General features: G+C 55.8%; 1 protein-coding gene across 1 annotated transcript in view; it reads right to left on the bottom strand.

The window, feature by feature from the left end:
- TBX15 (T-box transcription factor 15) overlaps nucleotides 1-4,997 on the bottom strand; it is a 95,664-nt gene extending 90,667 nt beyond the window's left edge. The window contains exon 1 of the mRNA XM_065628200.1: nucleotides 4,454-4,997. Coding sequence (XP_065484272.1) covers nucleotides 4,454-4,655 — 202 coding nt within the window. The 5' untranslated portion in view covers nucleotides 4,656-4,997. The remainder of the gene's footprint in view (nucleotides 1-4,453) is intronic.
- Nucleotides 4,998-15,732: the final 10,735 nt, after the last annotated feature.

The raw sequence follows: 15,732 nt of genomic DNA, 5'->3' as shown, positions 1-15,732 counted from the left end.
CCCGGGGGCAAGGAGGAGCAGATACCCTGCGGTGGAACAGTCTTGGGATGGTTATTCGTATCACCTCCCAGGTTAGGCAGAAAAACTCCACGCCATGGTGAAAGCGAGGGAGGTTTTACGCTTGCCAGCTACGGAAAGCTTTGTCAAGGTATCGGATCTTAATCTTATGGATAAGCAGCTGTAATAAACACGTTGTAGGTCTTAAAATATGCCGGTATGTTTTCTCTCGTTGCAAAGCTCTGCTGTAGTTTGTTAGCGTAGCTTTAGAAAAATACACGGAACCAAAAACAATTCGTTATGCGATGTCTTCACAGACAGATAAACATAAAACTCACAAAAATTTGTTTTGTTTGTAACTGACGTGTGCGTTTTTAATATATGCGATCAAAAACACGGATGTGATTTGTGATATGAGGACTGCACTGGCGAAATTCGTTTGCAAACTCTCTAGCGTGTTCCTTTGCGAGGAACAGGACCGTCCCAAAGCCGAGAAACTACAAATTTTTAGCCGCACCATTTTGTTCTGCCTCTGAAGCGCCTGTGTAGTGTCTCTCTGTGTAGCGACCCCTTGCCTAAGGGAGAAGCTGTGTTTCGAGCAGTGGGGGGAAACCGTCCGCGGGGATAAGACTCCCCAAAAAACCCTCGTCTTAAACTTTCGACGAGCAAAGCTGCGCGCTCGGCTCTGCCTCGGTCTGTCCCTGCGCCCCTGGGACGGCAGAGGGAAGGGCCAGATAAAGCCACCGCTATAAACGATGGTAAATAATATATACCTCAAGGGAAGCAACGCCTGGGTCCTCCGTGACCTTTCCGCTGCTCAGGTTTAATCTATAAATACCCCGAAGACATCCGAGCCCATTGTTTTGCTGCCCTCTGAAACCAAACCTGCCAAGGGGACAGAGGGCTGCCCGCCGCCCCCTGCGCCCCACCACCCTCCTCCCCTCCGCAACGGCGGCGGGGGCGAGAGCCGAGGGGCGGCGGAGGATGCGGGGCGGCCCGGCAGCGGGGCAGGACCGGGGGAGGCACCACCGAGCCCCGCGGCGAGCGCGGTGTCTTGCCTGCCCGGCCCCACGCACGGCGCGCCCCGAGTGGGAGCGGGGGGGGAACAGAGGGGAGAGAGCCGCTGTAATCCAGAATTCCTTTTCACAACTTCGTGATTAAAACCCGCACGTTATTAAAATCCAGCTTTATCCCCCTTTTAAATGAGTCTCGTAAAACAGCACATTAACTCTGGCGACAAGATTCATGGCTGAGACATAAATAACTCGGATGTTCAAGAGATATTTTTTACAAACCTTGGAGATTTATCCTCTGTTTTTTCTCACCTTTCCCCACGCCACCCCCTGACCGACACCTCCCAACCTGCCACCTCGCCTCTCCCGGGAAGATGCGGCCGTGGGGAGGGTCTCTTGAGCACTCCAGGCCACTCGGGATCGCCAAAATTGTGGCCGAAGGGTTCGGGCACGGCTGGAAAGTCTTCGGATTTCGCCAAAATGGGCAAACGAGGAGCGCTGCCTCACACGTCCAGCCGAAGGCTGGGTTTTGTAAAAGCCCAGCGCAGAGCTCCACAGGGGCCGGCCAAGCCCCCACGCTGGGAGCGGAGCGGGGCCGCCCCGCCGGCCGCCCCCCGCCCCGGGGCACTGAGCGCCACTCGCGGTGGGAATGGAGAGGAAAAACCCCTCGAGACGTGGCCAACGTGTGGGGGAGAAATCGCGATACCCGTCTACATAGAAAAGAGCTGCAAAAGAGGAGAATGAAGTTTTACTTTTCCCTCGGCGGTGTTTGGTTGCCCGCGGCGAACGGTTTTCAGCCTTTCAGACCTTCCTGGGCTGACATTGAGGGGTTTTATGCGAAATGACAGAAAAATCGGGGTAGACAGATTTACGTTATCACAGCAAAATCAACAAGTAATTTCCCAGCGCACACTGTAATATTTGTGGCATCTCTGTAAGCACACTCGCCCCAGCAGAAGGAACAGTCCTGTATTATTGCCTACGCTACACAAGGGCAGCGAGTTTGAGTTTTGAGCCTTTGGGACGCAATAAAAACCTCCTTTTCTAATTTTTTTTTTGCTATATCGCTGGAGATTTGGCAAGTTTAAAATACTTTAGGTGTAATTTTGTTCTTAATTGGGTCTTGTAAAGATGGAATTTGGTGGCCATTATAGAGCCGCTAATCAATTTTCACCCAGCAGCAAAGGTACACCGCGGAGGATTTAAGTTTAATGAAGTGACTGTGCAAATTACAGTCGCGGACTTTATTTAAAGTCCATCAACCTCCTAAAAATGATTTCTCAAACTGTTCTTGATTTCCTTTGCTTTATGAAAAACATCACGTTTGCTTTCTAAGGTTTCAGGCATTAGCGGCCATTCTCGCTCGCTCTCCAGCCTGGCGTAGGGGGAGTTTTCCAGTCTTCTATTCCAAATTCATGGAGAAATGGGCAAATTAAACTTCTAGACCGTCCAGAACTATTTCTTATTGTGGCTAAAAAAATAATGAGAAAAGGTTCTAAAAAGATATAATTAAATAAATAAATATTTTGAAAAAGTAAACGGATGCACATATACGCTGTGTTATTGGAAAGCAGATTTTTGTCGTTTCGTTCGCGTATTTGTTATTTTGAATAAGACTCGGAAACCATGAGCTATTTTGTTAGTGGTCGCTTCTGTACTCTCTCCTTTACGCCCGTCGCTCCGATGGGAGGGAGGTAGCAGATTTTACCTACTTTCCTTAGGATCCGCACCGGGAAAGGCTGATGCTGTTACAAGAAAATTGAAATGCAGTTCCTTGAGAGCAGAACGGGATGAGGTCTCCGGAGTTCCCTGGTTTTGGCTCCCTTCAAAAACACTTAACAAATTTTTTTAAAGCATATATTTTCTACATCTCGATCTCTAATTCTTTCCCCCTTTTTTTGTCTGTTTATTCGTTTGCTTGTTTGTTTTATGCTGGGTTTTGGGCAGCTGATGCTTATTGATATCGCGGGGAACGTCAAGAAAAAAAACAAAAGGTGTTTTCTTCACCAACTGCAGCGGGGTGGACTTGGATGAGTCGAGGAAATTTCTGCCCTTCTTCTTGCTAGGTCGCGCACGGAAATCGCTTGACCATTTCCCCCCGCTCAAATATTAAAAGAAAAACTAAATAGAAAGTACCTAAAATTCGCTTTTTCTGCACACTATGATTGTGAGAGCGGGGCTGTCCGCTCCGTCCTATTTTAAGGCGATGGAAAGCGGGGCGGGGGGGCGGCGAGAAGGGCGCGGGGGCAGGGCGGGTGCGGGGGCAGCGGGGGGCAGCGCCCTCTCACCCCTCGGGGTCGCCGCGGGTCCGCGGCTGCTTTTGCGGGACGGTCGCTTTAGGCCGGGGCGAAACGGCCGGGAGGACAAGAGCAGATCGAGGGCTTCGCTTGAGCCAAATGATCACTCCAAGTTACTAGCTCCCTTTTAAATAAAAATAAACAATCTAATAAAAGTTTAAAATTAAAAATAAAAAATACCACGGGGAAAGTCTCGTGCTCGCTCCCTCTCTCTCCCCAAATACCGTGCAGCCGAGCAAGGGGCCGGGGCTCCGGCGCTGTTCCAAATGCTCCGGTTCCCGGGAGGCGTCGGGCTCGGTAGCGGGGGCCAGACTACTTGGAGTCCCCCTCACCCGCTGCCCCTTCTGCTGACTGAGGCCCTTTTCCCTGCCAGGAGCAGTGTCCCTCTGAAGAGGGAAGACCTCCTTTCCCCGTTCCCCCCGCACTGCCCGTCCCGGGCGCGGAGCGAGGCCCCGTCGTCGAGCTCCGGTGGGCCCGATCCCGGGTGGGAGCTCGCCGTGGGGCAGGCGTGCGTGTGCAGCCGGTCCCCGCCGCTCCGCGGAGCCGGCGCCCCTCGCCTCGGCGCAACGCTGATCTGGGCGGCCCGCCTCCTCCTCCTCCACCGAAACCTCCGGTTAGAGAGGCCCCGTCTCTGCGGGGCAGACTCGGCACGCTGGCCGGTGTCTCGGGAAGCCGCGCGGCAGGGGAGAGGGGTGATCCCTCCTACGGGAATGTAAGTGTCGCGCCCCACTCCTTTGCCCCCGATCAACATGGCACCCCCGCGGTAGCCGGGAAGCTCCAGAGCAAGGCGAAACGTGTGTCCCGAAGCACCCGGGAAGGATCATCGCTATCGACAGGCACGGAGAAGGAAGAGAGAGGGGAAAGTAGGAAGCGGGGGGAGACAAGCCGTTCCCTCCCGGGAGATCATGGAGTTGGGGTGGAAAGAGGAGCAGTGAGTAAGAAGAAAGTCCCCGTAAATCGGAAAAAATAAAAATCCAAAGAATCTCCGCAAAATCCCCCCCCGCCTTTTCCTTCACCCCCAGTCCCGGATGTTTTCGGGGAGGCGCTGCCCGCCCTGCCCGGCGCCGCTCTCCCGGCGGGCAGCTCCCGGCAGGGCTTAGCGGCGAGTGGCGGGGAGGGTCCCAAACAGAAAGGAGTTGCACTAACCGGGGTTGAGGTCCAGGCACTGAGTCGGATCTTCATTGTCCCCTAGCTGGCCGTTGGGGCTGAGGCTTTCCATGGACAAATCCAGCCCCTTGTCCTCCCAGTCTCGCAGTTTCCTCTTTTTATTTGTCCCAATCAACGCTTCTACCGAGAAAGCGTGAGCCCGGGAGCTGAGGGCCACCGCCGATCTTCGCCTCTCACTCATCTTATCCCCCAGCCCAGACCCTTGGGCAGATGAGCGGCCAGTGGCTGGGAGTACAGAGCTCGGGGACCAGAGGCAGAGCCTCTCGCCTCTTTCTCCCCCCACTCCTCCCCAGCTGCACCCCCAGAAGAACCAGCCCTCAGTCTCTTGAAGGCACTACATGAGGTTGCAGATACTCCGTAGGCAGAGCCGGGAGGGTGTGCTCAGCCCAGGTCCCCAGCACTCGCTCAGAGGGGTTGCAGGCTTGATTTCATTTTTTTTTTTTTCCTTCTCCCCTTTCCTTCTGTCTCTCTCTGATTGATCTAAACTTCTGGGATTTTTTTTTTCTCCAAGAGTTAGGCAGGCTGCGTGCGCCTGTCAAGGAAAAAAAAAAAAAAAAAAGAGAGAGAGAAAAGAAAAAAAATGTCCCCGGCCAATAGGAGGGAGAGATCGGGAGAGACCCAAAAGCTGCGACCCAATGGGGAGGGGAGGGAGACTCGGGCTTCAGGGCGAGGAATTTTGGCCATGTGAGTCCTGGAGCACCGGCCGCGAGAATTAACTGTTTGAAGAACGGGGAGCCATTAGGAAACCCATAGCTCTAAATGCAGAGAGGTAACAACTCCCGCACTCTCTCCGCCGCACCCCGGGTTCCTAGGGGCTGCTGCTAGCGGATCCCCACGCAAAGTACCCGAGAGGGGTTTTAGCACCCGGGGGTGCCGGGTGAGGGGTTGTTTTTAAAACGTCATTCATACTATGTTTTACTTGCGCTTGCCAGCGGATTCGGTGTCTGACACGGCAACAACAACGTTTCGGGGGAGTTTCACTTCAAAACGATGCGTGTCCGTGGAGCGGCGGGGCTGAGCGGGCGGCGTGGGCTGGCACCGGCAGAGAGGCAGAAGATAGACCCAGACACCCTCGGGCAGAGGAGAGCCTTCTCTTTGGGAAGAGGGATTTATATATACATATATACATGTATTTCCCGCTTCCCGCTTCAGCTGCAGCGAGAACAAACGCGCTAGCTAGAGATCCCGGCCATTTGCCTGGTTGATATTCAGCATTTTATTTCTGCTCGCCCGTTCCCTCTGCCCTGAAACCCTCCAGGCTGCGACGGGTCCGCAGTTGCTCCCATGCTCCTCGGTCGCGAGTGGCGCTGGGGATTCGCAGAGTCAAGGAAAAAGGGCTGCATTTGAGAAGGTGAAGGAAGCACCCTGTGTTTTCATTAGCTGTTAGGACCACAGAGTAAAACGTGAAGTCAAGCAAAACACCGTCTAGGGAAAATACAGCGGAGAAAGCCGCAGGGCGTTAATTCGACTCGAGAACAGAATATAGGTTAAAAATTACAAATATATATATATATATATAAAACAAGGGAGGGAATTAATATGGATCGAGCCACGGTGGGAAAGCGATACACACCAAATTTCAGGAAGGGATTATTTTTGGCGGCTGTTTCTCCGATGCCACCCCGAAGCCACAAAGCTGCTTCGAGCAGCACCGAAGTAGAAGGAGGTTTTTCTTGGTGAGGTTTTTCCATGGAGTTGGACACAAGCGAAGGGGGCAAGCGGGATGGCGGGGGGACTTCACCAGAGTGATCCCACGGTGCCCATGTCTGCGTGGTACGGCGGGGCCCTTCAGCCCCCTCTCTCCAGCCTAAAGCGCTGGCTCTCGCCGGCGTGACAACAGCCCGCCGGGGTTCACACGCACAGAAAGGGATTTCGGATGAAAAGCGAGAAATAAGCCTTTTGGGTTTGTTTCTGGTTTTGTTTTTTTTTTTTTTTTTTTCCCGAGAACTCCCGGAAAAGCTAAGCCCTGTTATCTAGGCCGAGGAGCAGGTTTTGTACGTACTCATCACCCCCCCAACACCCCATTACCCCCTCCCTCCCCGCCGCTCTTTTCCCCTCCCCTCTTGTATATCGCCTTTGACAGGTCACTCGCAGAGGGCTTAGCGCCGGGCACAGTAGGACTGCCACGGGGGTGTCGGGTGTACTCAACCCCGCATGGCCCCGATCGCCGGCTCTGCGGGGAGCAGTGTTGGGTCGGGAGCAGCGGGAAGAAGGGAGCGGCAGAGGCAGGGGCTCGAAGGGATCCGGCTGCGGGACTGACCGAGAAGCGGCTACCTGGAGAGGGCATATGCGTTTTCCAGTGTGTCTCTCGGCTACATATCCTTCCCCCGGCGAAGGAATATATATTAAAAAAAATCCGTTTATCTATTTCCGAAAGCCTCGGAAACACACCGATCAAGGCTTTTTAAGAGTTGGAGGGAGATTTTAGAAAGGAAGCCCAAGAAAACAGGATTATTTACAGAGTTTTAGCAAGAGGAAATTGTGTTGGAAAGGCAGGGCTATTTAAACGAAATTTGGGGGCTGATGTAAGAGCTCAGAAACACGTTTTCCACGGCGTTAAGTGGGGCTTTACGGGTCAACAGTTTAAAGCATCCCCGGGCCCTTTTTGGTCTCTTACCTGGGGGCTCTCCAGGACGACGCTCGAGGTCCGTAAGCCCTGTCAGACCACGCCGGCCCTGTCAGCGGGACACAGTCCCCACAGCAGCAAGCAGAAACACATTAGACTTTCCATGCCAATACGGCCCCTAATTGGCAGTCCCCAGGGAGCAGACCCTTTTGCCAGGGGCGGGAGAGCCTCTCCCCGCGGTCCCGGGAGCGATGTCCGGGGTGGGCGCGGGGACACACAGCCGCGCCTCTCCCTCCTCCCTGCCGCTACGCCGATGCCCGGGAGATTTAGCACAGCTTGCCCTCCCTCTGTCCGTCTGCGCCGTGAGGTGCAAAAGCGATAAACACGAAGGCATTGCTGCTTCTCCGTGCAAGCGGAGGGAAAGGGCAGCCCCTGCGGCGACCTTGCGGCCCTCGGCACAGGAGGATGTGCCGGGGGAAAAGGCGAGGGATGTGGGTAGGGTGGGACGGGGGAAAGGCAACGCTGCTCCCGCACGGGGATCTCTGTCCCCTGCACTGAGAGGGCTCGCCCAAAGAAACCCGCGCTCCTCCAGCTGAGGGATGTGATTTCGATTCAGGCTTTGCACCCAAATCTCGCTGAGCAAAACGTATTCGCGCTGCGCCGCCGGCAACAGGTCCCCGGGACTCTTCTCAGCCGGAGCAGTGTTAGGGACCGAGTCCCAGCTCCCCGCAAGTGGCGTAAATCTGGAGTTGGTCTGGGCTTAATCTGGATTCAGCCACTGAGATCCAACTCTGACCCCCGGCCACAAGAGATGAATGCGTCATTTTGCCTGGTCTTTAGTCCAGACCCTTACTCGCAGGGGTAGCTCCCATTAAATCCAGGAAACTGCTCTCTGGAATAAAGTGGCAGGAGCAAGGGTCGCAGGGCCAGGCCCCGAGGTTTATAAAGAAATTATTCACTCCTGATTTCTAGTTGTCGCAGAGCGAGTCTGAAAATATTTGTTTATATATGGAAATATTTGGAGAAAAAAAAAGATAAATAAGAGAAGCCGGCTGCGGGGTGGGAGTGCTGTCCAGATGTGCTGCTCGCAGGGACTTGAGCCCAGTCAGTTTCAAACTCTGCTCAACAGCAAGGAAAACCTTACCGAAGGTCCTTTAGCCAGACCTAACACGGGGAATTTTTTTTTTAAGTTAGTAATTGAAAACAATGTTAAAACTAGTCAGCGAGTGCAGGCTGAAGTTTGTCTGATAATGTGAGGGAGTGATTTACGGGACTTTAATGCAACGTCGATTATCTTTTAAAACGGACCAGAGGATTTCGAGGCTGGTGCTCTCGTAAGAGCCGAGTTTAAAGCGAACTCAAGTCGCCGCTTGGAAACTCCAGCGAGGTGATGTTCCCGGACTGCGCGGGGTCAGTTATTGTGATTGCGAAAAAAATATGCCTGCAATTTATTTTTATGGTCTGCACAAACGGTATTGTTGCGTATTATTAACTAATTCACAATTATACCCCTATTATGCCGTCGATTCGTTCCCCTCCTCCCCTTCCCCCGGTCTTCTCAGGCTTTGAGAATTGAACCACCACAAAATATTTACAGTCTCAAGTGTTTTTAAATGGTCTTTGTTTGTCTTTTACAGAATCAAAATCTCTATTAGTGTTTAAACAAACACCATGCCAGTCTCTTAAGCCTTCCAGATGTTTGCAATAAAATGTCAGGTTTTGCCTTTGGGACTCGAAATAAAATTTAACTACCTTCACCCTGTAATTATTCTCTTAGCTCTCCCTTCATAAATTTATCTGCTTTCTATCAGGAGAGAGAGAGAAAAAAATCCGATTACACACTTGAACTATAAAAACCAGCCACTACTTTCCCTCCATTTTACCAGGACTTCTCCACCGCTTGTTTCGGCACCACAGACCAAACGCACTTACATTATTCCTGCCTCTCCTGTTTTCGGCACAGTAGAAGGAGACCAGGCAAAGCAGAAACGCATCTGCAGGTTTCCCGGGCTTAAGGCAACAAAATGCCCCGTGTCCTCGATATGTTCCCCCCGCTCTGCTCAGCCCCATCCTGGCCCCAGCGTTCCCGGAGAGAAAGCGAATCGGGAACTTAAATTGTCCCTGAAACTTCCTCCGCTCCGAGGGTCGCTTCTTCGCAGGCACTAATCAGATCTGACTGAATTTCGGATCCTACCCGTGGAGTTTGGAATTAGGCAACTATGCTGAATAATTCAAAGCACGTTCCCCTCACAAACGAAGCCGAAAATCCCGGCTAGAGACCCTTCTCGCTTCTCAGCTGCTAACTTCGAACAACACAGGCAGGGTTAAAAGCCATGCATTTTGTATTTACCACTCCAAACCTCACAACAACCAAGAGTGATAAGCAAGGGTCTAGATGATCTCTTAATTTGCCGCCTACAAACCCGCTCCACCTGGGTGAAAGCAGGGTCGCCGAGTTTCTACAGCTTTCGGCTTTCCCTGCGTGCATAAAACCCGCAGATACACACAGGCGCGCTTGGTCTGTTCCTCGCTCCCTGTGCGCTGTAGTCTCCGCGCACAGCCTGGGGGTGCGTCTGCCCGGGACACCCCACTTCACACCCACGGGTACCCTGGGACTCACTCCCGGCTGCTCCTGCCGCCTGCTTTTCTATAATATATTTATTTCCCCCCCGCCCCGCTCCTTTCCTCCTCGGGAAGAAACCTTCCCCTGCAGATTTTCTCCCTGCCTTATGCTGAGGTTTTGCTGACAGGTGAATCCGCGTGGCTGCTGCTCTCGGGTGGCGAGAGGCAGGAGGCCGTTCCACGGAGATCAGAGGCTGGCAAGGCCACTGGAGAGCAGGTCTCCCCAAAAAGGCTGTGGTCCTCTTGGCTTCTCCGAGCAGGAGAGGGACGTGGAGGAAAACAGATGTTTAATCAGCCATGTCAGCCTGTCCACAGCTCGCCACTAGCCACGTTACCTTATTGACAGCCATATGTCCCCCCGCGAGAAGAGGTGGCAAAGCTGGTGCCGAAGGGAAAGGGGGGCTCCTGGGCTCTGCCGCCCCCACCGCGCGCTCTCCGGGGCCCATCTGCAGTGGGTGGCTGGGGTTTCCTCGGAGTCCCCTTTTTCCTGTCCCTGCCCCCGTTTGCAGGTGGGCTCGGGGGTGGTGTTGGCCGGCAGGAAGGGACTGAGAGATCTCAAAGAGGTTCTTTGATGTATTTTTTTCTTTGCAAGAAAGAAACCGCCCTTACGGGATTTCCAAGGAGATCTAGAGGGGGACTCGGAAAGAGGGGGGGAAATCCGCCTCCATGGCTGTATCTAGACAAGCGCTAGGATAAGAGCTTTAACCAGACCGATTGTTAGAACCAGGGCACAGGAGCCGGTCCCGGTGAGGCTGCCCTCCAGGCGACAAACATCTCCCTAAGCCCGAAGGACTCAGCCCTGCCGTGCCTGGGTCAGCACCGCTGTTGCTCCGAGCTCGGCTCGGGCCGCCGACGCTGGGATGCCGCTCATCTCAAGCCTTGCCGCGGCGCGGCCGGAGGGATGCGAGACGCACCGGGAAAACCGGGCCGGGGCCAGGCGTGGGGCCACCCACGCGCGAGTCCCGGCGGGGAGATTTTAGTCTAAGAGGTGACTCTGCCCAGCAGGGCGTCTGGATCTACTTTTCTGCCGGGAAATAAAAAGAAATCGGTCTCACGCCGAGAGCAAACAGCATATACACGGCGGCGCGTTGAAGAGCTACTTCTTCGCAGATTATTGCCACTATTCGAATTTTTGATAGATTGACGGTTTTGAAGTTTGGAGGGTGTTTTTATTTCCATTTTTTTCCCCCAGCCTAAATGCAACCTTCGGCTCCCAAGACCGCGGGATTGAGTGTGATGGCTGGCGAGATCTGGGGCTTCACCCGCACAGGGGGTCACGGTACCTTGCAGCCACTCCAGATTAAACTGTCGGGCTGGGAGGAGGAACGGGAGCGGCCCAGTCTGTTCTCTCCTCCCCTCGGCCCAGGCTGGACCCACCAGGCAGTCACACTCTCACCTTGTCGTGTCCCCCCCTTGTCCCCACACCTCGCATACGCCGAAAAAACGGCGTTCACCGGAAAACGCTGCGGGTCTCGCACACAATGGTTCTCGTATGGAGCGCTGTAGGCGGACAACCGGCCTCTTGTTACCGAGACGGGATCCAAAGTCCGCTTTTCCAGGGAAGAAAGCCGAAGTGCGCACAACATTTCAATGTGTGTTCAGTCAAAAAAAATAAATATAAGAGGTTTGTTTTTTTTTCTCTTCAGGGTAGAGCTCTTTGAACCAAGAGAGGTCTGTGCGCGACTCTACCTCATACATGATGTGTTATATTGTAAACAATCCCGTTTAGGGCCGATCCTGAACGCATCGGACTTTAATGGGACTATTCAAAAGAGCAGTAGCTGCGAGATGTGATCAGTCTGCTATCGAAATCAGGCATTTATCCCGCCGCGCTATCAGCGGTAGGCACGACTACAGAAACAGAAGAGCGGTCCCCGGCCGCCAGGGCGGGCAATGTAAATGGCACAACCCCGGGAACTTCAAACACGACGTAATTCGCGCCACGTGAAACACAACAGCGGTGTAAACAGGCGTGCCAGAATCCCGGCTCCGGTCCTCACAAGACGGCCATGAACTGTCGGGCCCGGGCTCCCTCTCTGCATCGCAAACCTCGCCCGTTTTTGCTCCGCGCCGGGAATTTACACAGATTTATTATTAAGCTAGTTTTTATTAGTTTCTAATATTATTTTTATTAGTTTATAGTAACAAAAACGCTACTGGAGAAAGGGCTATCCCAGAGCTAAATACTGGGCTGTCCCGGGAAGATTTACTTCTAACGCCTGCGGTCCCCCGTTTGCCGTGCGCCCCGCTCTTCTCGCAGGGTTTTCTCCCGGCTGGACGACAGAAACTTTGGAAGTGAACTGAGGGCGACGGGCGATGCCCCCGTGGGGCACCACCTTGTTCAGCTGGACCTTTATCCCTCCCTCGGTGCAGCCTTCTCGCCTGCCCACACGTCGCGTCGGTAATTCCCAGAAAACGTAGGGAAACCTACAAAGATCCCCCCGCTCCCGCTTCAGTGCTGGCAGCTTTCCTGTCGGGGTCACTTTCTATCGCGATATTGTTGTTATGAGTGAATTTATCTCTTCACACCCCAGAGGAGACCTCGCCCCAAAGGCGCAATCCCGGCAGCGTGTGAGACGCTCCCCCGGCTGCAGGGCCTCTCCCTGCTCCCGTACCCCCGACCCGCGCGTTCCCCCCGGCGGGGGCACCGAGTCGCCCAGAGTCAAGCGAGCGGCGTGTGGCATCCCCGAAGGAGGGGCCGGAGGGTCGAGCTTGCAGCCCACTCCCAGGGAGCTGAAAGCCCACTCCCGAGCGCTTTCCGGGCTGGAGGCGTGAGGCCGGGTACCGGGCTCAGCAGCCGCAGAAATGCAAGACTGGGACCAGCTGGGGATCAGGAGCTGGGGGGGGAGGGGGCGGGGGTAGGTGGGAGTGGGGCGCCAGAGCTGCAAGGCGCCGCCCGGCGTGCCTAGCCCGCCACGGGAGCCTCCACTCGCCCTCTCCCGCAATGCCGCCTTTCAGGCCCTCGCAGAACACGAGGGGAGACGAGGGCGTGGGGGGGAGTGTGCAGCAGCCAGCCCCTGTCCGCAGGGGCCGAATCGCATGGACATCCCCGCAGCAGGAGAGAGCGGAGCCCCTCGGCCGGCCGGGGCGAGGGCAGGCAGCGCGGCAGCGCTTCCTGAGGCGGCCCGAGGTGGGCGCAGCAACCGAGAGGTTTCGTGTGAAACCAGCGCGGCCGGCTCAGCCGCACCGGGCTCCGGCTTTTGGCAGCCGGCACCGGCTCTCGCCTGGCACGGCCAGCTGGCTGCGGTGGAGCTCAGGCGGGTGAAGTGGGAGAGCCGGATGCGGAGGGGACAGAAGAGGCAACACATTAGAGAAGGATCTGGCAGATCAGCACAGGTCGGAGCGCAAAGAGACTTCATCACTCCAGGGGTGAGCAGACAGCGAGGGAAGGAGACCCGGCTGCAGGGCTCGGGCCCGCTGCCCGTGCGGGGGGCGTTCAGCCGCCTGCACCCAGCGGTTCTTTCGTGCGTGGGTGGCAGCGGCTAAATAGGTGCTCCTGACTTTGGGCTGCAGTCAGGCGGGATCAGCATGACGGCAGCGGCCGCGCTGCAACCAGACAAAGCCAGCCTGTGCCACACTGCAGCCGCGCTCGGGGAATAGGGGTTCTGCCTTTGGAAAACAAAAACACAATAGCAATTAAGCGCTCATCTGAGTGTGACTGCTTGTTTGGCAGAGACTGACCGGAACCTAGAGCCTTCTCCTCGCCAGCACACATATTTGCCCCCTCTTCCCTCCTACTCCGTCAGTGAGAGAGGCGTCCCGCACCAGGACACCCCGCCGAGGAAAAGCTCTCCAGCGACCAGGACGAGCTTCAGGCTGTGGGTGCCCCCAGATCTCACCCGAGGGGGCGGGCATGCGCAAAGGGGACAAGTGTGACCTCTTAAAATAGCAAGGCCGAGCAATAGCCTCAGAGTGAAAAATGTCCCCGTAGCAATCCTGATTGGAAGGTTTCTTCTTTACAGAAATCTTATTGCAGATCGGTTCCATTTGTTAAGATCCCTCTGTGCCCTGATAATCCTCCACTGCCGCATTTGATGGCTTTCCGTTGATGTGGTTTCTCCTCTTGCCTTCCAGGATTATAAAAATCTCTCCCTCTCCTTTCTTCTTTTCCCTCTGAAGCCGGGTTTCAGAGGAATGTTGGCTAAACCTCCTCAACTGCTGCTTGCTTTCCCCTGTGATGGCAAATTCGGCGTCATTTGTGGACTTGCCCAATGCAAACATTGCATTAAGAAGCATTTTATTGTTGCTCTACAGTCCTTTGATGTGGTCTGTAGGCACCAATTGTTGATCTCTCCCTGCGACTCCTCAGTGTCAGCGTCTCGTTTCTGGCGCTTTTGTCCTCCCTCCGTTTCTCCCGTTTGAAAAATACTGTTTTGGAACGGTGGCGACAGATCCTGCCACCTGACCCGTGGGTCACTGAGTTCCCATTTCCAAAGGGAGAGCCACCTCTAGCGGTACTGGGCTGCCCCCTCCCCTGGAGATTACAGATTTCCCCTCCCCGACGCTGTGATGGGAGGCTTCAGTGTGCCTGGCTGTCGGGTCTGTTCCCTCTGGGCACCTCGCCTTTCCGGTGGCGTATGCTCCTCTCCTCGCACCTCCGCCCCGCTGTACCCGGGCTGCGAGGCTCCCTGCGGGGGAGGGAGAGAGCGGCCCGCACCGTGCAGGGGAGCAGGGCGCTGCGGCAGTGCCAGCCCATCGCTCCGCGCCGCGCATCCGTCGCGGTGAGACACGCCAGCCCACGCGAGGATCCAGCCTGCGGGAAGGTGTCTGCCCTGAGCTGCCTGGGCACTTTCGCCAGCGACCGGCGGCTGGAGGCATCTCATCCTTTCGCAGCAGTGGGGTCGGAGCCAGGTCTTTGTGGTGCCGGTGATTCGCGTGGGCCCTAGGCGGCCTCACACCGAAATCCTGGTGGGGGTCCATCTCCACCCGCGCCGAGGGAGAAGGGCGCATCCTCTGTGCATCCCGAGCAGGGTGCCCCCAGGCACGGCAGACCCTGGGCCCAGCCCCCTCCAGCGCGGACACCCGGCTGACAGGATCTGGAAACAAACTCCCGGGGCCACGACAGGGTCCCGAGAGAGCCACTTCACGCTCTGCCTTGGGTTGGAGGGAGAGCAGGCTGACCGGAGTAGATACTTCGGGACGGAAACGCCAAGCAGCGGCAGCGATTGACCAGCAGGAAAATCACCCTCGTTCAACGACAGGTTCAACACAGCCCACTCTGGCACTTCACGGCCAGCGAGCCCTTCGGGGACGCGGCGCTGCTTCGTTTTTGAATGGAAGAGTGATGGAGTCGGTGACTCTCGGGTCCGTTCCCCCGCTCCTTCCTCGCATTTGATTTTTCTAAGCAAAATAAACTCCCGACCTGCGTGTGGGTGGGTCTCTCGCGGGAGCCAAGCCCTTAGGCAGGTGGCTGTGGGTCGCTCAGGGACGGGGGTGTCCCGAGGAGCCTCCCAGGCCCTCCTGGGGAGGCAGCTGGCAGCCTGCTGCTCCCGTCCGGGCGCTCTTGGCACTGCCCTTGCCATCGCCGCGGGCCCAGCCCTGGCCGTGACCGTAGGAAACGGGAATCTCGTCCATGCGCCTCCGGGCAGGAGGGGGCAGACGACAGAGAACTTCCCCCACCCTCGTGGGCACAGGGCATCGTGTCAGGTTGGCTCTGGTAACGCCACCCCACGCAGCCCCGAGCTCGGATCATTGCAAGGAACGATAGGCTCTTGGTTTTGCATGGCGCGACCCATTATTTGGGAATGCTCAAAAAGTGTTGGCCATTGACCAGAGAAAGCAGAGGACTTCCCTCCTCTCCCGTCTCCTCTGACGAAAAGAGAACGGGGCCCTCTGCCACGCCGAGTCCTGGCCCTCACCATGTCCCCAGCCGCGCCTTTAACAGCTCCTGAGCCCCTCACCACCCGACGTGTGTGCGCCTCTCGCCGTGGCATCGCGCCCCTCCGCCAGCCCCGGGCAGGCGCAGGGAAGGGAAGGTCCTCGCACGCTCCAGCCAGCCCCATGTGCACTGGCAGAGGCTTTTCCCTTGTGAACGAGGAGGGATGTAAAACTAGCCCTGAGCAGATGTTCC

The sequence above is a fragment of the Caloenas nicobarica genome, chromosome 1 (genome assembly GCF_036013445.1).
Source record: "Caloenas nicobarica isolate bCalNic1 chromosome 1, bCalNic1.hap1, whole genome shotgun sequence".
NCBI classification, from domain to species: Eukaryota; Metazoa; Chordata; class Aves; order Columbiformes; family Columbidae; genus Caloenas; species Caloenas nicobarica.
Note: the sequence above shows the minus strand (reverse complement) of the source record. Positions and strands in the feature narration are given on the sequence as shown.